Source organism: Lactuca sativa, chromosome 2, assembly GCF_002870075.4.
Source record: "Lactuca sativa cultivar Salinas chromosome 2, Lsat_Salinas_v11, whole genome shotgun sequence".
NCBI classification, from domain to species: Eukaryota; Viridiplantae; Streptophyta; class Magnoliopsida; order Asterales; family Asteraceae; genus Lactuca; species Lactuca sativa.
Window position 1 is genome coordinate 44,218,064 of NC_056624.2, and position 27,620 is coordinate 44,245,683.

At 42.6% G+C, this 27,620-nt stretch overlaps 1 protein-coding gene across 1 annotated transcript; it reads left to right on the forward strand.

Annotated features, from left to right (window-relative positions):
• Window positions 1–23,259: 23,259 nt before the first annotated feature.
• LOC111887167 (uncharacterized mitochondrial protein AtMg00810-like) lies at window positions 23,260–23,841 on the forward strand. The gene has a single exon (XM_023883327.1). It carries the CDS (start codon window positions 23,260–23,262, stop codon window positions 23,839–23,841), a length of 582 nt encoding a protein of 193 aa, XP_023739095.1.
• Window positions 23,842–27,620: the final 3,779 nt, after the last annotated feature.

Genomic DNA, 27,620 nt, shown 5'->3' on the forward strand with positions numbered 1-27,620 from the left:
AGGTGGTGGTGGTATAGGTGCTTCCTCACCGTTGTTTCGCCTTGGATTCCTACGCGGAGGCATCCTTCAACTATAGATTGAAAAGACAAGGATAAGAATTTCATAGAATGGAAAATGTATGTGTCTCATGAACTAAATCGCTATAGTTCAACAACAGATGATAGTACGAGTCTTAAAATAGAAGAATGAAAGTTATTTGTAAGACTTAAGGTATGAAACAAGTATTTGGGTTCACAAAGACCATTCAAGGTTCGAACGAAATACTTAACATAGTAGTAATAGTGCCACTTATATTAATATAAAAGTTGCTACAACGATCATGAAAATTTGACCCCTAAAAGGGTCTCCGATTACAAAGTTCGAGAAATTTAAAGACTTTTAGCCGAGGTCCTAAGCTATCACAAAATTTGAGTCCTTGACAAGCACTACTTGCGTCGAAGGTTGCGCTTGGAGCTTGACTCCGTATCTGATTGCTTTGACTCCATTAGACGCCTATCGAAAGCGACTTGTTGTTCCCTTAGTTCGGCGAGGGCTGCAATCATTTGCGCTTGAAACGCTTCGGTTTGGAATTGAGCGTTGTCTTGCATCTTGTCCAGCCTACGGATGTCTGAAGTGTGAACCTGCACTTCCACATTGATATCCCGGAGTCGGCTAGCTTGAACTCCAGACTGATAGGACTGATTGGCTAACTTACCCACCATTACCGGGAGTGCTCGATCAGCCGAACCTCCGCCGCGGACATCATAGAAGTCCCGGCACATGCCGTAGGGAGGGCGTAGGTTTTGCTGTTGGCTCCAATGGTGGAGGTGACTTCCTCAGACGGGAATCGGTCCTTGAAAGTTCCTTACGAAGACGGGAGGTTGAATGGGTGGTGGATCGATAACTTCTGGCTCTGAGTCGGTACCGGAGTCATCACCCACTTCTATGGGTTCCTCGTCCTCTTCGGGATCATCTTCGATCCATCCTCCGTTGCCTTGGTTGGGAAAGTAGGGGTCGCCAGGGAGGTGAAATCCAGCCATTTGACTGTACGAGAAATAGGGTTATAAGGATTGAATAAAGTCGGAACATGTAAAACATGTAAGTTAAACTAGTTTAGATGGCAAATACTCCTATAGTATTTAAATTCTTGTGTTTGATTCTTGTAATGGTTTGGTAAGTTTTGACTTGTTGCTTACTACGATCATTCCTCGATATACGTTGGTCCAATCTTGGGCAAATATAGTTGATCACACTATATTTATCCAAAATCTGATTACATATATCGAGTCTCAATCGTAGTGTCAACTTGTCTAAATACTTGTATAGTTGTATAACATGAAAATAGTTTGTGGTATGCATGTAATTGTACTTAAATGAACTATCAATTTAAGTTGAACGAAATGCTGCTTAAGTGTAAAAAGAAAATTTGTTTTGTCAGAGAGTATTAGTCCCTTAAGCATTTATAGTTTGTATATCTTATGTGGTTCGATATACTTAGTTCACTATAAACATTGCTCTGATACCAATTTGTCACACCCCCAAACCTGAACGGCGGAAACGTTCGGGGGCGGATGACTTCATGTGGTAACGTAACAAATGAATACATAGTAAAGAAAGCAATACAACCATCATATATATAATTGAAAGTTTACATTTGTCAAAAGTTACATGTTCAAAACCAATTACAATATGATGTCAAAATATGAGATTAAACTGGCGCCGCAACATCTCTTCTTCAAAAGCATATTAGTACTTGAAATTACTGAATTCCTGGGACATACAAGTAATTTTGAAAGAGTAGATCAGCATTTAAGCTGGTGAATTTCATAAGTATTTAAGTGACAATGTTTGAATGAAATGAAATGTTTTATCTTTGTTTGTTTGTGTTTAGAAAATCCTATATTTTCTACTAGTATAAAAGTAGCCTTCACTCAAGACCAATGTTTGTTTCCAAAATGTATGTAAATGTAAAATAACCAAAGAGTTTGAAAACCTTGTAAATCAATGCATTTTTAATACCCCTTGTGAGTTTTATAACCATACTATTGACTCTGAATGCCTAGACACAACGTTCTTCAGGCGTTGGAATGTTATGACGTTTGTCACCCCAAACGGTGGACTGCAGCTAACAGTCAGGGCGCGGGTTGTCAAGCCCGTATAGATGTATACACAAACACCATGCTCCCCCTCCAAGGGATTCTGGTATATAATACAGGACTTGAAATGTGTACTCGAACGTACATGAAGTTAGTGTCTCACAAAACCGTGGTATAAAAACAGATCTACTTGTTAAAATGTTACGTTTGTTCTTGTATACGAAAGTAAACTTCTTGAAATATATGTTTCTAGTATATAAGAGTTAGAAATCTGTTCGTAAAACTATATCTATTATAGTTTTCAAAAAGTGTGCCTTGTTTGTTTAGAAATACCTAGAAAAAGAATCACTTGTTTATGAAAGCATAGATTTTTGGTGTAGAGTCTAAGATAGACAAGAATAATCTAAGAACAGTTTAGTTTATACATGCATTACAACAACTTTATATTTTTAAAAGATAGAATGCTATTGTAACATATGTTATATATATATATATATATATATATATATATATATATATATATATATATATATATATATATATATATATATATATATATATATAAGTTCCTTAAAGGTTATAAATCGCATGTGATTTGAATATATAACAGTATATAAAAGAGTTTCTTTATGTAACACACGATAATACTCGTGTGTTTTACTTGTAATCCCCCCCTTGAAAGCATATAAAAGTATTTAGAATAATTAAAACGGTTGATTAAGGGGTATGAAACTCACTTGAAAGTTTCAAGATAGCGAGATGGAAAACCGGGCAGAGTTTCGTCTCGGGAAACGGATTTTCCTTGGGATTCTCGGGAATCTCGGGAGTAAAATCGACCTACGGGACTTGAGCCAAAAAGACCAGAGCTTCGGGTTTGAACGGACACGGAAAACGAGGCAAAGTTGAGAGAGAGAGAAGAGAAATGAGCCCTTTCTTTGGAAACCCTCGCATCCTATTTATAGTAAGGCTGGTCTGCCTCGGTACGCGGGGCGTACGCTCGTACGCAGCGCGTACGCGTACGACATGCATGACCGAAGCCTCGACTGCCTCGGCTCGGATGGGACGGGTTGCTAGGTACGCAGGTCGGATGGGACGGCGGGTCGGACGGGTCGGGGCTTCGGATGGGTCGGACGGGTCGGTTCCTTCGGATAGCGCGACGTGGACGATCAGAGGCCAATCCTCTCGGTTACGCGGGGCGTACAGGAGTACGCAGCGCGTACCTCGGATGAGGACGCTGACTCCCCTTCGGATAATATCCGAATTTTGATTAAAACAAATAATTAATTTATTTAATAAACTTCAAAAATTCATATCTTCTTCATACGAACTCTGTTTTCGATGGTCTTTATATCCTTGCGTAGGTGAAACTACGCTCTACAACTTTCGTTTAGACTCCGTCGGCAAATTCCAAAATTATTTTTTTTATTATTTATTATTAAAAAAAACTCATCGTGTTTAAGGAATTTCTTTGAAAATTCATAACTTCTTTATCTGATGTCGGTTTTTGTCAGACTTTTTACCGCTGGAATACCATTGTCGAGACCTTCGATTCTCGTTTAGGTCATTCCAGCCAAAAGTCGCTCGATTTCCGATTCGAGTTTTTAGCTGTCTGTTGCTAAGCTGAACTTGGAAAAATCATAACTTCGCTATATGAAGTCGGATTTGGGCGTTCTTTTCACGTACGATCATGGTTCAAAGACATTTAATCATAGAAGGAAATTAAATAGAACTTATTTGTACATTTTATTATGAAAGTAAATTTTATTACTCAGAAGTGGTTACAATACTTGACCCATTTTGGTCGTTACAAAGAGTTGAAATATCGGGTTGCCACATCATCCCCCCGTTAGAGAGAATTTCGTCCCGAAATTTAAAGTAGTAAAGATACTAGCGAACATGAAAGTGATGAGGGTACTTTTGTTTCATCTGATCCTCGCGTTCCCATGTGAATTCGGGTCCCCGCTTAGCGTTCCAGCGAACCTTCACGATGGGTATGCGACTTTGTTTTGTTTGTTTGACCTCTCGGTCCATGATTTCTACTGGTTCTTCCACAAAGTTGAGGCTCTCGTTGATCTCGATCTCGTCGAGTGGAATAACAAGAGTCTCGTTGGACAGACACTTTTTCAAGTTTCAGACGTGGAAGGTTGGAGGAATGTTACTAAGTTCGCGCGGTAGGTTAAGCTTGTAAGCCACAGGGCCGATTCTGGCAAGAATCTCGAAAGGCCCTATGTATCTTGGATTCAGTTTCCCACGCTTTCCAAATCGTATTAAACCCTTCCACGGTGAGACCTTTAATAAGATGTGGTCTCCTACCTGGAATCCAAAGGTTTCCTCCTTTGGTCAGCGTAGCTTTTCTGTCGGTCTCTTGAGGCTTTCAATCGTTCACGAATCTGAACGATCTTCTCTGTTGTTTCACGTATGATCTCCGGACCGGTGAGAGTGCTTTCAGGAACTCTTCCTCTAGCTAACTGGGTATCGCCAACTTCAGTCCAGCACAGAGGGGATCTGCACTTTCGACCATAGAGGGCTTCAAACGGAGCAGCCTTTATGCTTGTATGATAACTATTGTTGTATGAAAATTCGACAAGGGGTAAATGAATATCCCATGCCTTTCCAAAGTCAATCACGCAGGCTCTCAGCATGTCTTCTAAAGTTTGTATTGTTCTCTCACTTTGTCCGTCTGTCTGTGGGTGGTAGGCTGTACTCATGTCTAGCCTAGTTCCCAGGGAACTTTGTAGTGACTGCCAGAATCTTGAAGTGAATCTACTATCTCGATCGGAGATAATGGATATCGGAACACCATGCAGTCGCACTACTTCCCTTAAGTAAGTTCTTGTAAGCTTCTCCAGTTTGTCAGTCTCCTTGATGGGTAGGAAATGCGCGGATTTGGTCAATCTGTCGACAATGACCCATATGGTATCGAGTCCACTTGTCGTCTTGGGTAACTTGGTTATGAAGTCCATAGTAATCCGCTCCCATTTCCATTCCGGTATCTCTGGTGGTTGTAGTAGTCCTGACGGTTTCTGATACTCGACCTTAACCTTAGCGCAAGTAAGACATTTACTCACGAAGGTAGCAATTTCTGCTTTCATGTTAGGCCACCAATACAGTTTCTTAAGATCCAGATACATTTTATCTGAACCCGGGTGAACGGAATATCTTGAATTGTGAGCCGCGGTCATGACTACGTTTCTGAAACCACCATGTTTTGGGGTCCAGATTCGGTCCATGAGATAGTAGGCTCCGCCACCCTTGACCTCTAAATTCTTCTCCATTCCTCGCAGGGATTCACCCGCCACATTTTCAGGTTGCAAAGCTTCCATTTGTGCTTCCTTAATTTGTGTGGATAAGTGGGAATGGATAGTCATGGTCAGAGATTTGACCCTCCGACCAGTGTATTCCTTTCGACTGAGGGCGTCGGCTGCTACGTTGGCCTTGCCAGGATGATAATGAATTTCGCATTCGTAGTCATTCAGTAACTCAACCCATCGTCGTTGTCGCATGTTGAGTTCCTTTTGATCGAAAATGTGTTGAAGGCTCTTGTGATCGGTGAATATAGTACTCTTTGCTCCGTATAAGTAGTGCCTCCAGATCTTCAGAGCAAATACCACTGCTCCTAATTCGAGGTCGTGTGTCGTATAGTTCACTTCGTGTGTCTTAAGCTGTCGAGAGGCATAAGCGATAACCTTCCCTCTCTGCATAAGAACACAACCAAGCCCTTGATTTGAAGCATCGCAATACACTACGAAGTCTTCTATCCCTTCGGGGAGGGATAGTATCGGTGCGGTGCACAAGGCCTGCTTTAGTGTCTGGAATGCCTTCTCTTGTTTCGCTTCCCAGTCAAAGGCCACACCTTTCTGGGTTAATGAAGTAAGAGGTTTCGCAATGCTCGAAAAGTTCTTTATGAATCTGCGATAGTAGCCAGCTAGACCTAGAAATTGACGAATTTCTGTAGGTGTCTTTGGTGCCGACCAGTTCTCAATAGCCTTAATTTTGGAGGGGTCCACGTGTATACCTTTCTCGCTAACAACGTGACCTAAAAATTCGACTCTTCGAATCCAAAATTCGCATTTAGAGAACTTCGCATAGAGTTTCTCCGTTCGCAGTGTTTCTAGGACCTTTCGCAGGTGTTGACTATGCTCTTCCTCACTTCGAGAGTAGATAAGTATATCATCGATAAAGACGATGACGAACTGATCCAAGTAAGGGCGGCATACCCTATTCATTAGGTCCATAAATACTGTTGGTGCATTGCTTAATCCGAACGGCATCACCACGAATTCATAGTGTCCATAACGAGTTCGGAAGGCTGTCTTTGGAATGTCCCCCTCTAGAACTCGTAATTGGTGATATCCGGATCGCAGGTCTATTTTGGAGAAGTAGTTCGCCCCTTGAAGTTGATCGAATAGGTCGTCGATACGGGGTAGAGGATAGCGGTTCTTGACAGTAAGTTTGTTCAGCTCTCTGTAGTCGATGCACATACGGAACGATCCGTCTTTCTTCTTTACAAACAAGACCGGTGCTCCCCAAGGTGAGAAACTTGGTCTTATGAACCCTTTGTGAAGGAGTTCATTAAGTTGACTGGAAAGTTCCTGCATCTCTGCTGGTGCAAGACGATAAGGCGACTTCGCTACTGGAGTAGCTCCTGGAATTAAGTCGATTCTGAACTCGACTTGGCGTTGCGGTGGTAATCCTGGTAGTTCTTCTGGAAAGATATCGGGAAAGTCGCGTACTACCGAGATGCTCTTGATGTCCTTCAGTTCTTGACTTGAATCAACGATGTGCGCTAGGAATGCTCGACAATCCTTCCGCAAGCACTTTCGAGCATGGATGCACGAAATGATGCGAAGGTTTGTACTAGATTTGTCGCCGTAGATAACTAATGTTTCGTTGTTAGGGAGGTTAAGACGGACTGCTTTCTCAAAGCACATGATGTCGGCGCGAAGAAGACTCAACCAATCCATGCCGACTATGACGTCGAAACTTTTAATTTGAACCGGCATGAGATTGATTGGGAAAGAATGGCCGTCTAATGTTAACGTACATCCCATGTATATGCAATTTGTGTTTTCGGTTTTTCCATTGGCCATCTCTACAGTGAATGATTTTTCTAACTTGCTAGGTTTAGGTTTAAGTAAATGAATAAAGTTTTGACTCACGAAGCTTCTCTCCGCTCCACTATCGAATAATATGCATGCGTATGAATTATCGAGAAGGAACGTACCAGCAACTATAGTTGGGTCAGCTACAGCTTCGTCGTGGCCTATTGCCAAAACTCGTCCCACACCTCCGGTGTCTGCTGCCTTAGGACAGTTTCTCTTGTAGTGGCCCACCTCACCACAACCGTAGCAAGCCTGCCCTACACCCGCACCGGGAACTTGAGTGATCGGCTTTGCGGGTTCCTTGCAGAAACGGGTTGTGTGTCCTTTCTTGCTGCAGTTGGCGCACTGCATATCTCGACAAGGTCCATGGTGGTGGTAATTGCATTTGGTGCATTTTGGGAGGTTACCTATATAAGGCTTTGTTGGGTAGGTATTTGTAGGGGCTGTAGTAGGTACGATGGCAGCATTTACTGAAACCAGCTGTTTCTTTGCGGATTCTTGGGAAGACCCACCCTTCCCTTTAATCCACGCTCTCTTCCTGCCATTGTTGTTGTTGTTGCTGTTGTTGTTGTTGTTGTTGTTGTTGTTGTTGTTGTTGTTGTTGTTGTTGTTTCCTTTCTGTGGTGCTGGTGTAGAAGTGGTTGAGTTCTGATGACCTCCGTAGTCGATCAGAGATTGTGCCAGTTCCTTAGCACTTTCAAAGGTGTCAGGTTTAGACGCTAACACGCTTGATCGCATTTGGGGCGTCAGTCCCCAGATGTACCTTTCTATCTTCTTGCTCCCGGGAGCAATCATATCTGGACAAAGGATTGCCAGTTCGCAGAATCTGTTGGTATAAGTAGCGATGTCGGTACCCACCATTCCGAGAGTCCATAGCTCGTGTTCAAGCTTTTGAATCTCTCCCCGTGGGCAGTATTCTCTCATCATCATGGCCTTCAAGCTCTCCCAGCTTATGGAGTTTGCCACGATTAGGGTAAGTACTTTAACGTGGCCATTCCACCAAGTTAAAGCTTTATCGAGAAGAGTGAAAGTTGCAAATTTGACCTTGCTGTGCTCGGGGCAGGAGCAGATTTCAAAGACTGCCTCCGTCCTTTCAATCCACTGCCTTAGGGCCATCACACCACCAGTACCATAAAACATTCGGGGCTTGGCATTAGTGAAGTCCTTATAGGTGCATTCTCGAGGTGGTCCATGACTCTCGCCATGGTTGGATGGGTGTGTGCCAGATCCCGAGCCATTAGCACTTGAGTTATTGATCTGTGACATGGCAGCTGCCACCGCTGCGGTGACTGCTGCTTGAAACATTACAGTATCAAATTGGGGTGGTGGAGGTGGTGGTGGTATAGGTGCTTCCTCACCGTTGTTTCGCCTTGGATTCCTACGCGGAGGCATCCTTCAACTATAGATTGAAAAGACAAGGATAAGAATTTCATAGAATGGAAAATGTATGTGTCTCATGAACTAAATCGCTATAGTTCAACAACAGATGATAGTACGAGTCTTAAAATAGAAGAATGAAAGTTATTTGTAAGACTTAAGGTATGAAACAAGTATTTGGGTTCACAAAGACCATTCAAGGTTCGAACGAAATACTTAACATAGTAGTAATAGTGTCACTTATATTAATATAAAAGTTGCTACAACGATCATGAAAATTTGACCCCTAAAAGGGTCTCCGATTACAAAGTTCGTGAAATTTAAAGACTTTTAGCCGAGGTCCTAAGCTATCACAAAATTTGAGTCCTTGACAAGCACTACTTGCGTCGAAGGTTGCGCTTGGAGCTTTACTCCGTATCTGATTGCTTTGACTCCATTAGACGCCTATCGAAAGCGGCTTGTTGTTCCCTTAGTTCGGCGAGGGCTGCAATCATTTGCGCTTGAAACGCTTCGGTTTGGAATTGAGCGTTGTCTTGCATCTTGTCCAGCCTACGGATGTCTGAAGTGTGAACCTGCACTTCCACATTGATATCCCGGAGTCGGCTAGCTTGAACTCCAGACTGATAGGACTGATTGGCTAACTTACCCACCATTACCGGGAGTGCTCGATCAGCCGAACCTCCGCCGCGGACATCATAGAAGTCCCGGCACATGCCGTAGGGAGGGCGTAGGTTTTGCTGTTGGCTCCAATGGTGGAGGTGACTTCCTCAGACGGGAATCGGTCCTTGAAAGTTCCTTACGAAGACGGGAGGTTGAATGGGTGGTGGATCGATAACTTCTGGCTCTGAGTCGGTACCGGAGTCATCACCCACTTCTATGGGTTCCTCGTCCTCTTCGGGATCATCTTCGATCCATCCTCCGTTGCCTTGGTTGGGAAAGTAGGGGTCGCCAGGGAGGTGAAATCCAGCCATTTGACTGTACGAGAAATAGGGTTATAAGGATTGAATAAAGTCGGAACATGTAAAACATGTAAGTTAAACTAGTTTAGATGGCAAATACTCCTATAGTATTTAAATTCTTGTGTTTGATTCTTGTAATGGTTTGGTAAGTTTTGACTTGTTGCTTACTACGATCATTCCTCGATATACGTTGGTCCAATCTTGGGCAAATATAGTTGATCACGCTATATTTATCCAAAATCTGATTACATATATCGAGTCTCAATCGTAGTGTCAACTTGTCTAAATACTTGTATAGTTGTATAACATGAAAATAGTTTGTGGTATGCATGTAATTGTACTTAAATGAACTATCAATTTAAGTTGAACGAAATGCTGCTTAAGTGTAAAAAGAAAATTTGTTTTGTCAGAGAGTATTAGTCCCTTAAGCATTTATAGTTTGTATATCTTATGTGGTTCGATATACTTAGTTCACTATAAACATTGCTCTGATACCAATCTGTCACACCCCCAAACCTGAACGGCGGAAACGTTCGGGGGCGGATGACTTCATGTGGTAACGTAACAAATGAATACATAGTAAAGAAAGCAATACAACCATCATATATATAATTGAAAGTTTACATTTGTCAAAAGTTACATGTTCAAAACCAATTACAATATGATGTCAAAATATGAGATTAAATTGGCGCCGCAGCATCTCTTCTTCAAAAGCATATTAGTACTTGAAATTACTGAATCCCTGGGACATACAAGTAATTTTGAAAGAGTAGATCAGCATTTAAGCTGGTGAATTTCATAAGTATTTAAGTGACAATGTTTGAATGAAATGAAATGTTTTATCTTTGTTTGTTTGTGTTTAGAAAATCCTATATTTTCTACTAGTATAAAAGTAGCCTTCACTCAAGAGCAATGTTTGTTTCCAAAATGTATGTAAATGTAAAATAACCAAAGAGTTTGAAAACCTTGTAAATCAATGCATTTTTAATACCCCTTGTGAGTTTTATAACCATACTATTGACTCTGAATGCCTATACACAACGTTCTTCAGGCGTTGGAATGTTATAACGTTTGTCACCCCAAACGGTGGATTGCAGCTAACAGTCAGGGCGCGGGTTGTCAAGCCCGTATAGATCTATACACAAACACCATGCTCCCCCTCCAAGGGATTCTGGTATATAATACAGGACTTGAAATGTGTACTCGAACGTACATGAAGTTAGTGTCTCACAAAACCGTGGTATAAAAACAGATCTACTTGTTAAAATGTTACGTTTGTTCTTGTATACGAAAGTAAACTTCTTGAAATATATGTTTCTAGTATATAAGAGTTAGAAATCTGTTCGTAAAACTATACATAATATAGTTTTCAAAAAGTGTGCCTTGTTTGTTTAGAAATACCTAGAAAAAGAATCACTTGTTTATGAAAGCATAGATTTTTGGTGTAGAGTCTAAGATAGACAAGAATAATCTAAGAACAGTTTAGTTTATACATGCATTACAACAACTTTATATTTTTAAAAGATAGAATGCTATTGTAACATATGTTATATATATAAAAGTTCCTTAAAGGTTATAAATCGCATGTGATTTGAATATATAACAGTATATAAAAGAGTTTCTTTATGTAACACACGATAATACTCGTGTGTTTTACTTGTAATCCCCCCCTTGAAAGCATATAAAAGTATTTAGAATAATTAAAACGGTTGATTAAGGGGTATGAAACTCACTTGAAAGTTTGAAGATAGCGAGATGGAAAACCGGGCAGAGTTTCGTCTTGGGAAACGGATTTTCCTCGGGATTCTCGGGAATCTCGGGAGTAAAATCGACCGTCGGGACTTGAGCCAAAAAGACCAGAGCTTCGGGTTTGAACGGACACGAAAAACGAGGCAAAGTTGAGAGAGAGAGAAGAGAAATGAGCCCTTTCTTTGGAAACCCTCGCATCCTATTTATAGTAAGGCTGGTCTGCCTCGGTACGCGGGGCGTACGCTCGTACGCAGTGCATACGCGTACGTCATGCATGACCGAAGCCTCGACTGCCTCGGCTCGGATGCGACGGGTTGCTGGGTACGCGGGTCGGATGGGACGGCGGGTCGGACGGGTCGGGGCTTCGGATGGGTCGGATGGGTCGGTTCCTTCGGATAGCGCGACGTGGACGATTAGAGGCCAATCCTCTCGGTTACACGGGGCGTACAAGAGTACGCAGCGCGTACCTCGGATGAGGACGCTGACTCCCCTTCGGATAATATCCGAATTTTGATTAAAATAAATAATTAATTTATTTAATAAACTTCAAAAATTCATATCTTCTTCATACGAACTCCGTTTTCGATGGTCTTTATATCCTTGCGTAGGTGAAACTACGCTCTACAACTTTCGTTTAGACTCCGTCGGCAAATTCCAAAAATATTTTTTTTTATTATTTATTATTAAAAAAAAAACCATCGTGTTTAAGGAATTTCTTTGAAAATTCATAACTTCTTTATCTGATGTCGGTTTTTGCCAGACTTTTTACCGCTGGAATACCATTGTCGAGACCTTCGATTCTCGTTTAGGTCATTCCGGCCAAAAGTCGCTCGATTTCCGATTCGAGTTTTTAGTTGTCTGTTGGTAAGCTGAACTTGGAAAAATCACAACTTCGCTATATGAAGTCGGATTTGGGCGTTCTTTTCACGTACGATCATGGTTCAAAGACATTTAATCATAGAAGGAAATTAAATAAAACTTATTTGTACATTTTATTATGAAAGTAAATTTTATTACTCAGAAGTGGTTACGATACTTGACCCATTTTGCTCGTTACAAAGAGTTGAAATATCGGGTTGCCACACGGGCCTTCAATCCACCTGGTCCACTCTCTGAGTCTACAGTATGACTGGTCCGCCCGCACCGGGCCTTCAGTCGGCCTGGTCCACTCTCCCAGCCTCGGCACATCTGGTCCGCCCTCTTGGGGCCTACAACCTATCCAGACCGCTCGCTGGGCCTTCGGGACAACCGGTCAGCCCTGGGTATCTTGGCCTACATCACAAAGCAGGACCCGCCTCAACCCAACTCCAGTCCAAACAACCATGTGCACATAAACATACAATCATATAGCAATTCACAGTCAACAAGCCAATCAAACAGATCACATAACATATCATCATCCTAACCAGGATACCGACCTAACCGGTCACTAGCATAACATCACCCTACATCTCGGGATACCTATCTCAACCAGGTCTCTAACATATACCATCCTAGCTACCAGGATGCAACATATCAAAGCAATAACATAACAACAAATACCCGGATCTCAATCCGATAAGGGCCGGCCTTGGTGCCTTAGACCCTGTTGATATAGCGAGGATAATTCACCTCGAAACTGCCGACTGAACATATAACCCAAGCTGCTCCGATCACTGATACGATCTCCACCACTGGTTAACCACCAAAGCACTGAACTCAAAACAATATCCAACAATTACCAAAATGCTCCTGGAAACCACTGGTCAACCTTTTGTCAAAGTCAACCCCTGACTGACTCTACTCGCCGAGTCAACCCGATGACTCGCCGGGTCCCCATGCTCAGAAATTCCCCAAACCGCGACTCAACTCGCCGAGCCACCCCGAGACTCGCCGAGTTCAATGACTATGACTCCACTCGCACACAACTCACCGAGTCATCCCCTTGACTCACCGATTCACGGCTCAACCAGATAAGATTGGGACTCTTCGACTAGACTCGCCGAGTCCAAGAACACACTCGTCGAGTCTAAGGCTATCTTCAACCTACTCGCCGAGTTGTTCTTCCAACTCGTCGAGTTCCAGGCCATCTTCATCCAACTCGCCAAGTTGTTCTCCCAACTCGTCAAGTCCCACCCTATCTTCAAGCAACTTGCCGAGTCCACCCATGTGACTCGCCGAGTACCACCGAGTCTGAATCCATACAGAGGCTTTCCAAGCCATGCAGATGATCCAAACCATAGATATACCCTTCCTAAGGCCATCCATCATGTAAAGTGGCAAACTTTACGTGAATCCAAGGAGATCTAGGCACTTTGCACTCTAGGGCTAGGGTTTGGGACAAAATAACTCCTTCAAACACTCATCAACAGGGACTTTATGACATATAGGACCATCACAAGCTCAGATCTGAAGTAGCATCCTCAGATCCAAGCTTCTATCTCACTTTAGATGCCATACCAACCACCACACATGAACCCATGAATAAAATAGCTTAAGGAAATGGTTCCTTACCCTTGGAATGAGCCCAACCAACTGTAGATTGCTGTTTCCCCTAAGCTTCCTGATACAAGCCTCCAATCTTCAAGCTTAAAGCACCAAATACCCTTCTCCAAGCTCTAATTCACTCAACAATGGTGTTTTCTCACGAAATTAGGGCTTCTGGAACTCAAGGGGTGATAAGGAGGCTAGGGAGGAGAAATAATGTTCTTTATATAGGGCTCAACCTCTGGATTTAGGGTTTTCTCCACTCAGCACCAGCTCGCCGAGTCCACCCATGCTACTCGCCGAGTTGGTCATTTAACACGCAACTAGAGTCGCGACCCTACTCGCCGAGTCCACTCGGTGGACTCGCCGAGTCGCTCCCTCCCATTTTACTCTTTTAGCTGTTCAACTTTACCCTTGCTATTCCGGGATGTTACAGTATCCGATGACCCTCCATGTCACACGTAGAGGTAGTGGCATTATGTCACCCAAGGGCCTTACCGGCGCGGACTGTAGCTATTAGTCTGGGTGTGGGAGTGTCAGTCCCGTATAGATCTATACACATGATGTTTGCTCTCCTTCCCGGAGACTCTGGTTACACAGCGTTGGCACAGTGAACTGTCGTAGAGGGAAATAATGTGTCACCTTCTAAAGCAAAAAAGGGAGAGATAGAGAGAGATAGAGATAGAGATAGAGATAGAGATAGAGATAGAGTCTCCTAACTATTCCTATAATAGTTACTAGTGTTTCTTGTCTATGAATGATGACTGGAAGTATGCCCTTGCTACCTAAGGGAAATGAAGTGGTCGATGGAAACCTTTATGTCTATACATGTATACATGATATATAACTAATGTTTAAACGACCTTCGGACGGATAACCGATACCCACCAGACCACATCCCAACGAGGAAAAGGAAATAGGGCGAACTAGCCTTCCTAAGTCTTTTAAACATTATTTATATGACTATACAAATACAGGCATGCATTTAACGAAATAAAAGCATAGAAGAAAAACTCTGATGAAACTTTGGAAAAACTTTATACATAAGAAATTTACGACTTGATGTTAGTTTGTAAAACAAGTTTTGAAAATCTTTGGAATCCTTTGAAAAACCTTTCATAAAAACTTTGAAAATGATATTTATAAAACAAATAAAGTGAAGAAAACCTTTTGGAAAACCTTTAATAGAGTTGAAAGCGAGATTGGAACATCTTAAGCTGGATAAAACAGTTATCATGCAAAAATCTATTTTGCTATACAGTTATTAATCACATGTGATTTATCTAATAACCGTATATATCAACTTGTATTCCCTCCCTATAAAAGCAGTTAAAATCATTTAAATGGTTAATTCAGGGGTATGAACTCACCTGACGTGGGTGACTCGGATGAACGGACGGTGTAAGATGCTACGTGTCAAGTAAGGACTTGATCACACACGCGAATCCTATTTAACAAGTAATGATACATTTAAGTATCAAATTAGTCATTTAGTAACTAATTAAGCAAGTAAAGACATCCTAAAGCATGGAAACACTTTACCACAAGTGCTAGGAGTACCGAGGGTTGCATATAAAGAGAGTATGGCCTCACATTGGAGTTTACTCCTCAAATGGTGGCCCTTAGGGGTGTTTACGGTTTCTGGACCATAAACCCCATGAGTTTACGGCTATAAACTGGACATCTCCAAACATCCCCCAGGATGAACCACTACTACATACGCATTTCCCTGATCAGAATCACACTGAGAGCCCGAGACTCCCTCCCTGCATCCCTTCCGAGCCTCTTGGCTCTATACCCGCGGAATTCCTTCCGCGACCTCAGCAGACATTCCAAACCGGATGTGATTCCATCCTACTGCCGCAAACACGCTGCTCAATGACCATACTCGGATCACTCTAATCATAACTCTGCTCTGCCGCTTTCACTTCTGTGAACTTGCACTCCCCCTCAGAGTTACACTCCTCTCTCATTCATTTACCAAGGAATCCACTTGGCCGCCTTGTCACTCCGACAAGTGCCACAGTGCTCGCCCAACGCTGCACCACTCCTTCATAGCGTAACCGCTATCCATCCAACACACATGCTCTGACTCTGATCGTAGGGGCCGTCAAGCCCATGCACTATCTCAACTAATCAAGATCAATACCCGGGGCCATACCTTCAAATGCTATCACACCACAACATACACAAACCATATCCTCGAACCGATCCAACAATACCTGCAGAGTCTTCAGCATGACTGGACCGCCTCACTGGGCCTTCAGCCAATCTGGACCACTCTCAGAACCTTCAGCCAATCTGGACCGCTGTCAGTGCCTTCAGTTTAGCTGGACCGTTCTTAGAGCCTTCGGCCTGACTGGTACACTACGACCTTCAGTCTCTCCGGACCGCTCAACTAGCATTCATCATTCCGAGCTATCACTCCGGGAAATCTTCCCATGCATACCGTTCTAGCCCTCTAGGGGTTCCGAACTCTATCTCCATCACACAACTCAATCCCGGCCTGATCCCAGACCCTCTGCAAATAAGTACCTTTGGTCTGTATTCCGCCTCGGATGCCTGCCACTTACTCATGCCAGCCTACAATCTTGGCTGACAGAACACTGCTGAATCCCAGACAGCTCAACAATCTCACATACTCATCGATCATCCGGAGAATTTTTCAACTCTCCCCCACTTAGGGCACTAACTATCAACCACCGATCGCTATCACCAACCTCCCAAAACAACCCTGCACAACACCACACTTACACGCGGACTAATTTCCCACTAGCACTAGCAACCTTCACAAAATCACATATCCATACTGATCCTCCCGCTCGAAACAAACTCAATCTACAGCTAACCACTCCTCAGAAGGCTGATGCTGCCCGACATTTAGACCAACGCCAGATTCCCACTAACAACCCCATGAATGATAACCAACAAAATTCCCAACACTAACCCATAATCATGCCATAACTCTCAAAAACAACAAATACCACACCAAGAACCACACAAAGATAATAGCACATAAACAATACTCCACAATAATCATAAGATAACAAGACATCAAGGAAGAAACATACCTGCGGCTGCATTCGGCACTGCTCCGACCTCCTCTGCTACAAGCTGAAAAGCACGACCCTCAGCCCTTGGGGGCTCCGCTCCACCCTGACCTCCACCCGTGATCCACAAAGTGGCCGGTGCTGGAGCCTACACCAGTCCTGCAGCGAGCTGTGGACAGTTGACCCTCAAATGTCCAACCTGATGACAATGGTAACAAATCCTCAAATCCCGAACCGGCGCCAACTGCCGACAATCCCTCGCATAGTGCCCCTCCTTTCCGCACTTGCGGCATGCACCATCGGACCTACAAACTCCGGTGTGACTCCTTCCACACTTCCCACAAGTGTGGCTACTCAGATCCCCCACTCTAGAATCAACGGTCTTGGACCGTTTTGGCGCCGGCTGCAACTGCACTGGAGCCTGCCTCAACTCACGCATCTGCAACTCAATCTCTAATTCGCGCCGCCTGGCGGCCTCCTATAACTCCAACAAGGTCTCGCACCTTTGCATAGACACAAACTGTCTAATATCCCTCTTGAGCATGCTCAGATATCGAGACATCTGAGCCTGCTCCGAAGTGAACTCAGGGCAGAACATCGCCCTCTCAGTGAACATCCTGGTGATCTCAGTCATCGACTCCGAATCCTGCTTCCGCTCAAGGAACTCCTGAGCCAATCTCTCCCTCTCAACTCACGGAACATAGCGAGTGCTGAACATCTCCCTGAATTGATCCCATGAAATCGCAGCCCTCTGCGCATCCGAATATGACCCCGTGGTCAATCTCCACCAATCCTTCGCCTCGAGCCTCAACAGGTTCAGAGCACACCTCACCCTCTGCTCAGCAGGGCATGAACACATGAAGAAACACCCCTCCACGTCCGATAACCACCTCATAGCAACAATCGGGTCCTGAACTCCATCGAAGGTGGGAGGCTTCGTATTATCGAAGTCCCGATACTGAAAGCCCCGACCAGCTCCTCCCCCTGCCGCTGCTACAGCTGTTGTAGCCGCCGCGGCAGCCGTCTCTGCGAGAGCTGCATAACGCTCATCAAAATACTCAACCATGGCGGTCTTGATCGACCCAAACAGCTCCGGCAACTCAGCCCGGAACAACTCAGCAATCTCATCACGCAGGATCTCACGAATCCTCGCATCCAACTCGCACGTGCTCATCTGACCAATAACCTCGGGCGGTACTGACCCGCCCGGAACTCCCTCTCCTGCTCCCGATCCTGATCCGGATCCACTCCCAGCATGCCTCGGAATCTCCATACTGAAAAACACCACACAAAACCTAAGACACTTCCCACTATCCCGGGAACCAACTCTCTCAACCCAACCCTAGAGGTCATGGTTTCCCTGATACGCGTATGGGTCCTGTGCTTTCAGTAGTACGGGCCCATACTACCTTCCACACCTACCCATATTTGTATGAAGTACTACCACAACACCCTAGTGAAAACATGCATAACAACGCTCAACCCTCACAACTAGAGGAACACTGGAAATCTCTCACAAGGAAACCCTAGGCTACAGGCATCACAAATCAGGCAACATTATCATGAAATCCTGAAGATCTCTAGCCTAGCACTAGCATGTTGTTCTAACAAAGCTCAAAAACAAATATCATGTATGGTATTTTGGGGTTACTTACTAGCTCCGGCTGATCGTACCTCCGCGTCCTCCTTTACTCATTTTGAAAACCATTTTAAATACTCTTTTGAAAACTCTCCTCGATTTGAGACTCGAGTCACACGAGTGTTCCTCCAATTCACTCAAACCAAGGCTCTGATACCAACTTTTAACGACCAAAAATTTCAACCAATTTAAAATTTTCGAAAACAACCCGATTCCATTAAATTTATTACAAAAAGGTTTTCAATACAATTTATTTTAAGTATTCTCAGAATCTCATCACAATATAAACACAAGGAGTGGTACGATCACGCCTTCACCTTGCCACGGTCTCCTGAAGAACCTGAAAAACATTAAACCACAAATGTAAGCCCGAAAGCTTAGTGAGATATCCCCTAAATACCAACCACATATACCATACACGCATAACATGCCATAACATATCCGATCACAAAACAGCCATGCACTTCGGGTCTACTGTGGGACTGGTCCGCCGCACTGGCCAACAGTCCACCTGGTCTACCCTCCGAGTCTAGCCATATACCTCGAGTCTACAATGTGATTGGTCCGCCCGCACCGGGCCTTCAATCCACCTGGTCCACTCTCCGAATCTATCCACATACATCGAGTCTGCAGTGTGATTGGTCCGCCCGCACCGGGCCTTCAATCCACCTGGTCCACTCTCTGAGTCTACAGTATGACTGGTCCGCCCGCACCGGGCCTTCAGTCGGCCTGGTCCATTCTCCCACCCTCGGCACGTCTGGTCCGCCCTCTTGGGGCCTAAAGCCTATCCGGACCGCTCGTTGGGCCTTCGGGACAACCGGTCCGCCCTGGGTATCTTGGCCTACATCACAAAGCAGGACCCGCATCAACCCAACTCCAGTCCAAACAACCATGTGCACATAAACATACAATCATATAGCAATTCACAGTCAACAAGCCAATCAAACAAATCACATAACATATCATCATCCTAACCAGGATACCGACCTAACCGGTCACTAGCATAGCATCACCCTACATCTCGGGATACCTATCTCAACCAGGTCTCTAACATATACCATCCTAGCTACCAGGATGCAACATATCAAAGCAATAACATAACAACAAATACCCGGATCTCAATCCGATAAGGGCCGGCCTTGGTGCCTTAGACCCTGTTGATATAGCGAGGATAATTCACCTCGAAACTACCGACTGAACATATAACCCAAGCTGCTCCGATCACTGATACGATCTCCACCACTGGATAACCACCAAAGCACTGAACTCAAAACAATATCCAACAATTACCAAAATGCTCCTGGAAACCACTGGTCAACCCTTTGTCAAAGTCAACCCCTGACTGACTCTACTCGCCGAGTCAACCCGATGACTCGCTGAGTCCCCATGCTCAGAAATTCCCCAAACCGCGACTCAACTCGCCGAGCCACCCCGAGACTCGCCGAGTTCAATGACTATGAGTCCACTCACACACAACTCACCGAGTCATCCCCTTGACTCACCGATTCACGACTCAACCAGAAAAGATTGGGACTCTTCGACAAGACTCGCCGAGTCCAAGAACAGACTCGTCGAGTCTAAGGCTATCTTCAACCTACTCGCCGAGTTGTTCTTCCAACTCGTCGAGTTCCAGGCCATCTTCATCCAACTCGCCGAGTTGTTCTTCCAACTCGTCAAGTCCCAGCCTATCTTCAAGCAACTTGCCGAGTCCACCCATGTGACTCGCCGAGTACCACCGGGTCTGAATCCATACAGAGGCTTTCCAAGCCATGCAGATGATCCAAACCATATATCTACCCTTCCTAAGGCCATCCATCACGTAAAGTGGCAAACTTTACGTGAATCCAAGGAGATCTAGGCACTTTGCACTCTAGGGCTAGGGTTTGGGACAAAATAACTCCTTCAAACACTCATCAACAGGGACTTTATGACATATAGGACCATCACAAGCTCAGATCTGAAGTAGCATTCTCAGATCCAAGCTTCTATCTCACTTTAGATGCCATACCAACCACCACACATGAACCCATGAATAAAATAGCTTAAGGAAATGGTTCCTTACCCTTGGAATGAGCCCAACCAACTGTAGATTGCTGTTTCCCCTAAGCTTCCTGATACAAGCCTCCAATCTTCAAGCTTAAAGCACCAAATACCCTTCTCCAAGCTCTAATTCACTCAACAATGGTGTTTTCTCACGAAATTAGGGCTTCTGGAACTCAAGGGGTGATAAGGAGGCTGGGGAGGAGAAATAATGTTTTTTATATAGGGCTCAACCTCCGGATTTAGGGTTTTCTCCACTCAGCACCAGCTCGCCGAGTCCACCCATGCTACTCGCCGAGTTGGTCATTTAACACGCGACTAGAGTCGCGACCCTACTCGCCGAGTCCACTCGTGGACTCGCCGAGTCGCTCCCTCCCATTTTACTCTTTTAGCCGTTCAACTTTACCCTTGCTATTCCGGGATGTTACAGTATCCGATGACCCTCCATGTCACACGTAGAGGTAGTGGCATTATGTCACCCAAGGGCCTTACCGGCGCGGACTGTAGCTATTAGTCTGGGTGTGGGAGTGTCAGTCCCGTATAGATCTATACACATGATGTTCGCTCTCCTTCCCGGAGACTCTGGTTACACGGCGTTGGCACAGTGAACTGTCGTAGAGGGAAATAATGTGTCACCTTCTAAAGCAAAAAAGGGAGAGATAGAGAGAGATAGAGATAGAGATAGAGATAGAGATAGAGATAGAGATAGAGATAGAGATAGAGTCTCCGAACTATTCCTATAATAGTTACTAGTGTTTCTTGTCTATGAATGATGATTGGAAGTATGCCCTTGCTACCCAAGGGAAATGAAGTGGTCGATGGAAACCTTTATGTGTATACATGTATACATGATATATAACTAATGTTTAAATGACCTTCGGGCGGATAACCGATACCCACCAGACCACATCCCAACGAGGAAAAGGAAATAGGGCGAACTAGCCTTCCTAAGTCTTTTAAACATTATTTATATGACTATACAAATACAGGCATGCATTTAACGAAATAAAAGCATAGAAGAAAAACTCTGATGAAACTTTGGAAAAAACACCTTTTTGGAGGTGTTTACGGTTTTGGGATGGCCTCCCCAAACCGTAAACTCATATGAACATGGGGAAATGATGATTTCCGGGTGTAAGCAAGTTCATACTAAGCACACAAGAAGCTAGGGCAAGTGTACTTATGTTCTAGGAGCTTGAATGATCGTTTTTGGCCAAGAACACTAGTGTGTGTTCTTGGAGTTCTTGAAGAACACTTGAAGATCTAGCCAAAAATTGAAAATACATGGATGAAATGAAGTAAAAACACTAGATTAAGTGTTATATGAACGAATCTAGGCAAGAAACACTTACGTTTTAGCGGATTTGACGGAAGGATTTTGTGATACTTGAGAGAGAATTCTTGGGGTGGAAGTTGGAAAAATGAGAGAAAATGACAAAGTGTCATATTTATACTCTTGGGGGTTTGCGGTCAAAAACTACGAGTTTTCGTCCGTAAATTCCAAATTTTTGGAGTTCCGCGACTTATGCTAAACACGGCAACTCTAAATTTTACTTCCTTATTTTTGGTTCGCTTGACAAATACTATTTAAAATATTCTAACGGGCTTAAATCTAGCCAAAAATATTTTTGGGATAAATTTGGCTAATTTTTTTGACGTGCTTAATTACGGCGTTAAAACAAACGGAAATTTTGGGTTGTCACACACACAAACATTCATGGAATTTGTCTTTCGAGAGCCATTCGCTAATGAATTTGTGGCAAGTACTTCTCATGATCATAGAACGTCTAAAGGAGGGGATTCGGAAGCAGGCAGATTTGACAACATCATAAATCTTCCAGTCATAGTCAATGATATCAACCATCCAATCCTAACCAGATTTCAACGCGATCATCCTATCCAGAACATTATTGGTCTAGTAGAAAGTGGAGTTCAGACCAGAAGTCAAAGCGAAGATGTCAACGATTGTCTCTACCCGTGCTTCATATCCTAAATTGAACCAAAGAATATGGACATGGCTTTAAATTTACCGAGTTGGGTAGATGCAATGCATGAAGAACTGAATCAGTTTAAGAAGTTGAGAGTATGGTAGTTGGTAGAGCTACCAAAAGGCATGAAGTCTTTGGATACGCGTTGGGTTTCAGAAATAACCAAGATGATATCGGCGTTATTATGCACATCAACGCTCGTTTGGTCGTTCGTGGATTCAGGAAGATAGAGGGTCTTGACTACACCGAAGTGTATGCTCATGTGGCGCCTTTGGAAGCCATTCGTATATTCCTAGTGTATGCTTCCTACATGGGGTTTGCAGTTTATCAAATGGATGTCAAGACAGCCATCCTGTACCGAGTCGTGAAGGAGGAGATTTATGTTGATCAACCACCAGGATTTGCCAATCCAAAGTTTCCAAATCATGTCTACAAACTGGAAAAGGATCTATATGGTTTGCATCAGGCTCCTAGAGCTTGGTACGCTATCCTAACTGAACATCTGCTTGAGCACAGATACATAAAGGGAACGATCGATCAGACATTATTCATCAAGAAAGTGGATGCATATTTGATTGTTGTACAAATCTACGTAGACGACATCATTTTTGGGTCAACCAACATAGATCTATGCAAAGAGTTCTCGGATGTAATGAAGAAAAGATTTGAGATGAGCTCACTGGGTGAAGTGACAATGTTTCTAGGGTTACAAGTTCGGTAGGATTCGGCCGAAATTTTATTACATCAAGGAAAATATGTGGAAGACATTCTAGAAAAGTTCGGTTTTAAAGATTCAAAAATTTCCTCCACTCCAATGGCAGAAAGACCACTGTTGACACCAGATCTAGATGAGGAATCCGTAGATCAAACTGAATATCGATCGATGATCAGATCTCTAACGTATTTGATTGCCAGCAGACCTGACATCATGTTTTCTGTCTGTCAATGCGCTCGTCATCTGGCTAATCCTAAACTTCCCCATTTAATTCTTGTTAAAAGTATTTTTAGGTACCTTAAAGGTAGCGCTAAATTGGGTCTTTGGTATCCTAAAAATCCCGATTTCGATTTATATGCTTTTGCTGGCAGCAACTATGGAGGTTGTGATCTTGACAGGAAATCTACATCGGGTGGATGTCAGTTCTTAGGGGACCGATTGGTGTCATGGAAATGCAAGAAACAACAAATGATATCGACCTCAATGGCTAAGGCTGAATATGTTGCCGCCTCAGCCTGCTGCTCTCAGGTTATCTGGATTCAACACCAATTGTTGGATTACGATTTGAACTCTCTTGACACCTCCATTTTTTGCAATAATGATGCGGCCATTCAAATTGACAAAAATCCTGTTCAACATTCAAAAATCAATCAAATCGACATTAAAGTTCATTTTTTGTAATAATGATGCGGATTTGTTTACCAAAACTTTCAGTAAAGCTCGTTTTGATGTGCTTGTGGGTTTTCTAAAATGATTCGTTTTGAAGATTTTTTTTTTTGTGTTTAAATTGGTGCATTTATTTTATTTCATTTCTTCCCTATGCACAAATTTAGAGGGAGAAATAAAAAATACCAAAAAATTATATAATAAGAATTTCATAAAAATTATAAAATCAAAAATTCCAAAAAATATGTCTTCTTTCGTAAGTGTTCTTGGGAAGTGATATGAAGTTTAGTGTTAAACAACAATTTGAAATACATATAATGCACTAAAGCTAAATTGTTTACACTCTGTGATCAATGTGTTACATTTGGATTGACCGTACAACGTTTAGATAGATTGAGCAGTGAGATAAACAAGGGAGCCTACGAGATACATTAAAACTACTTATCGTTTAGAATTGTGGCTCAAGACTTCTTTGACGTACGAACTTATGTCCTTAAATCTAGTGCTGATAGGGTGACTGGGGGATTTTGATAAAGTAGGTCTGTTTGAATTTTTTTCTTTATTATCCTCTATGTCATTCATATGTTTCCCCCTTTGCGTGATTGGAAGATCCGACCTGGGACGCAACATATGCATCTCTATTTCTATGCATCATCTCTCTATCTATCTATGTCAGTCATATGATGTCCCCTTTGCGTGAACGGAAGATCTTACCTAGGACACATCATATGCACCTTTCTATCTCTTTATCTCTCTATCCCTCTATCTAAGTTAGTCATATGTTGTCCCATCTGCGTGATTGGAAGAGATCCGACCTGGGACACAACATATGCATCTCTATATCTATCTTCTCTCTTAATAAATTGAATACTCACCTAAAGTAAGGACCTCTTTGGAATTCCTTGATTGCTAGGGTATGTCGTGAAGTGGGGAACACATTCTAGTGCATTTAAAATTGAATTGGTTCATGACTAAAGGTTGACTGTTGATCTTGCTACTGAATTTAAGTGGACAACAATATCCTTGGTCGTCATCAGCTAAATGCTCTATTTAGAAATATAGTTGTAGTGTCTTGTCATTTATAATCTGCCCAACTTGCATATATCCTTTGAGTTTAATCGGACCACAATATTGGTGATTGACCAAAGCTATTCATGCAGGTGTGTGCTGAGAAATGATATTAGATTTCTTGACAACTTTTGATCCCAAAATGTCTTGAATTTAATTATTTAAGTGTGTTTCTTTTATTTTATTTTTATTTTTATTTTTATTTTTTAAATTGTTTAGATTATTTTTAATTTTATTTTACTTTTATTTTTAATTTGCGTTCATTTAAAATTTTAAACTTTAAATTTTAGTTTTATTTTATTTTTAATCTATGAAATGATTCATGAAATTAATTTGAAATTTTTGTTGAATGATTTTATTGTGGGGCCCATCGATTTTGCTGGCCCAAAGGGTCGAAAACCCATAATTGGTTTAATTAGGGTTTAAAAAGGATTTTGTGTTTCATTATTCCTCACCACCACCGAAATCTCTTTACTTTTCTCTCAAAACTTCAATCAAAAACCCTTTTTCTCTATTCATCTATTAATTCTCAAATCATCATTTTCTTTGATTCTTCGAAATCAGGACTTGGTAAGTGGATTTCGAGTTGCACACTTTCCGTTTTATGCCATTTCTTGAAGTTTTTGCAGGTGTGTAAAGGAGTTTCTGGTGAGTTGACGGTGGTTTCCGGCATTTCTGTTGAAGAATTTTGGAGTTTGAATCGTCGGGTTTTCGATTTGACCCGGATCCGCTGAAAACGCTTTGTTTTGACCGAAAACGCTTTGTTTTGACCAAAATGAAAAAAGCTTGACCAAAATCATCATTTTGACCGAAATCAACTTTATTAGACCGAAATCGACAATGTTGACCAAATTTTAAACTTTTTGAGAAAAATAAAATTTTAATTTTAGCTTTTAATTATAATTTTTATTGTTCTCACTTGATTGATTTGGTGTGGTTAAATGGCGGATCAGTTGAATTATGTAGATTCTCACAATATCGCAAGATATCTCTTGGATCCACCTGCTGCACAGAAGGAATTCAAATCCATGATCGTGGGTTTAAACAAATGCAGGATTTCCCACGCCTTGCATTCTAATCCAGTCATCTATAAGGACCTGATTACTGAGTTTTGGAAGAATGCCTCAATCAACATGCAGGGAGCAGATGGAGCTAGTGCTGTTGAATCAATGGTGAAGGGAACTCCAGTAATTATTTCCAAGCAAGTTATTTGAGAAGTACTTGAGTTTGGTGATGCTCCTGCATTTCCAATTGAGTACTCTACCGATCAAGGGAATGGAACCCTTGAGAAGATGTGCTATGAAGGAACCTATCCTCCCACCATCAAGAGACTGCTCCCACCTTACTAGAGGTTTCTGGCACACTACATTGACATTATCACCCTAGCAATGGACTGGAATTACAACTTTTCAAGGTTTATCTTTGAAGAAATGAAAAGCAACCTTCAGGGGAAGAAGAAGGACTTGTTTTTGATGTATCCCAGGTTCCTTCAAATGATATTCAATGAAAAATATCCCCAACTTGAGAGGTCATCTGACACTTTGGATATGAAAGCCTTGGGTCCCTACACCTTTGGGCTCATGAAGCAATCAAGAATAGCGGCCAAGGTCGCCTATCAAAGATTGAAGGAGTTGGTCAAATTTGAAAAATTCACTAAGACAGAAGGTGTTCAAGCTACTAGTACTCCAACTGCAATGGTGGCAGAGGAGCATGTGGCACCATCAAGGTCACATCTCAGTTTTTCATTTGAAGTTTCTGATGATGATGATGATGATGATGATGTTAATGATGATGATGATGATGATGATGATGATTCTAATGATAATGATGATGTGAATTTTCATCTGTTTGTACCACCGAAGGAGCTAGTCAATGAAGTTGTGATTACTCCAGCTGAGACAGAGACTGAAATCAATATATTCAAGCAACCGAACAATCCAACACCCTAATAGGTGGAAGCCCTTATTGAAAAATTATAGTCAACTATAAGGAATCCTCCCCATGTAGTTCATGTTACTATTGAGTCTCCATCTGGGAGTGATAAAGATGATTCAGATGCCTCCTTGTTTCCAAGAAAGCAAAGACATGGAGATCCTAGGCCGAGAGTGCTTATTATTGAACCAGTACAACCGCCAACTTTGAATGCTGAACCAACCCAAGCTATACAAGATGATCAAAGCCAAATTGCTGAACCAACCCAAGTTATTCAAGATGATCAAGGTCTAACTGTTGAACCAGCCTAGGTTCATCAAGATGATCAAGGTCCAACTGTTGAACCAGCCCAGGTTTATCAACACGTTCAAAGCCCGATTTTTTATGATGAATTCGACTTCTTAGCAAATGAGGAAACTTTTACCTCAAGAAGCTCTTCTGCCCCACCACCTCCAAAGCACAATGTTGCATCTGTCAAGTTAGCCAAGCTACTTGCTTTTCAAGATTCTATTCCTCAATCAAAAGGAAAGGGAATATCTATTGGCTTAGGTCGTGGAGGTGATAAAGACACTCAACAAACTATTTCTTAGCTCAAACAAGATATTTTACTTTTGAAGTGTTAAGATAGTAATCCTTGAAAGATCGATTAGATTCAAAACAGATTAAGAACAAGAACAAGACAATGATTCAAAATGTGCTTAATTATTATAAACCAGAGCCTCATAAGAACTCGATTAAGAATTGCTACTGTAGAGGCGTGATTAGGGTTACAAGAATAATTGTCAAAGTTTTGA

Coding starts and splice junctions, on each gene's coding strand:
- LOC111887167 (XM_023883327.1), top strand. CDS start 23,260: ATGGCAGAAAGACCACTGTTGACACCAGATCTAGATGAGGAATCCGTA.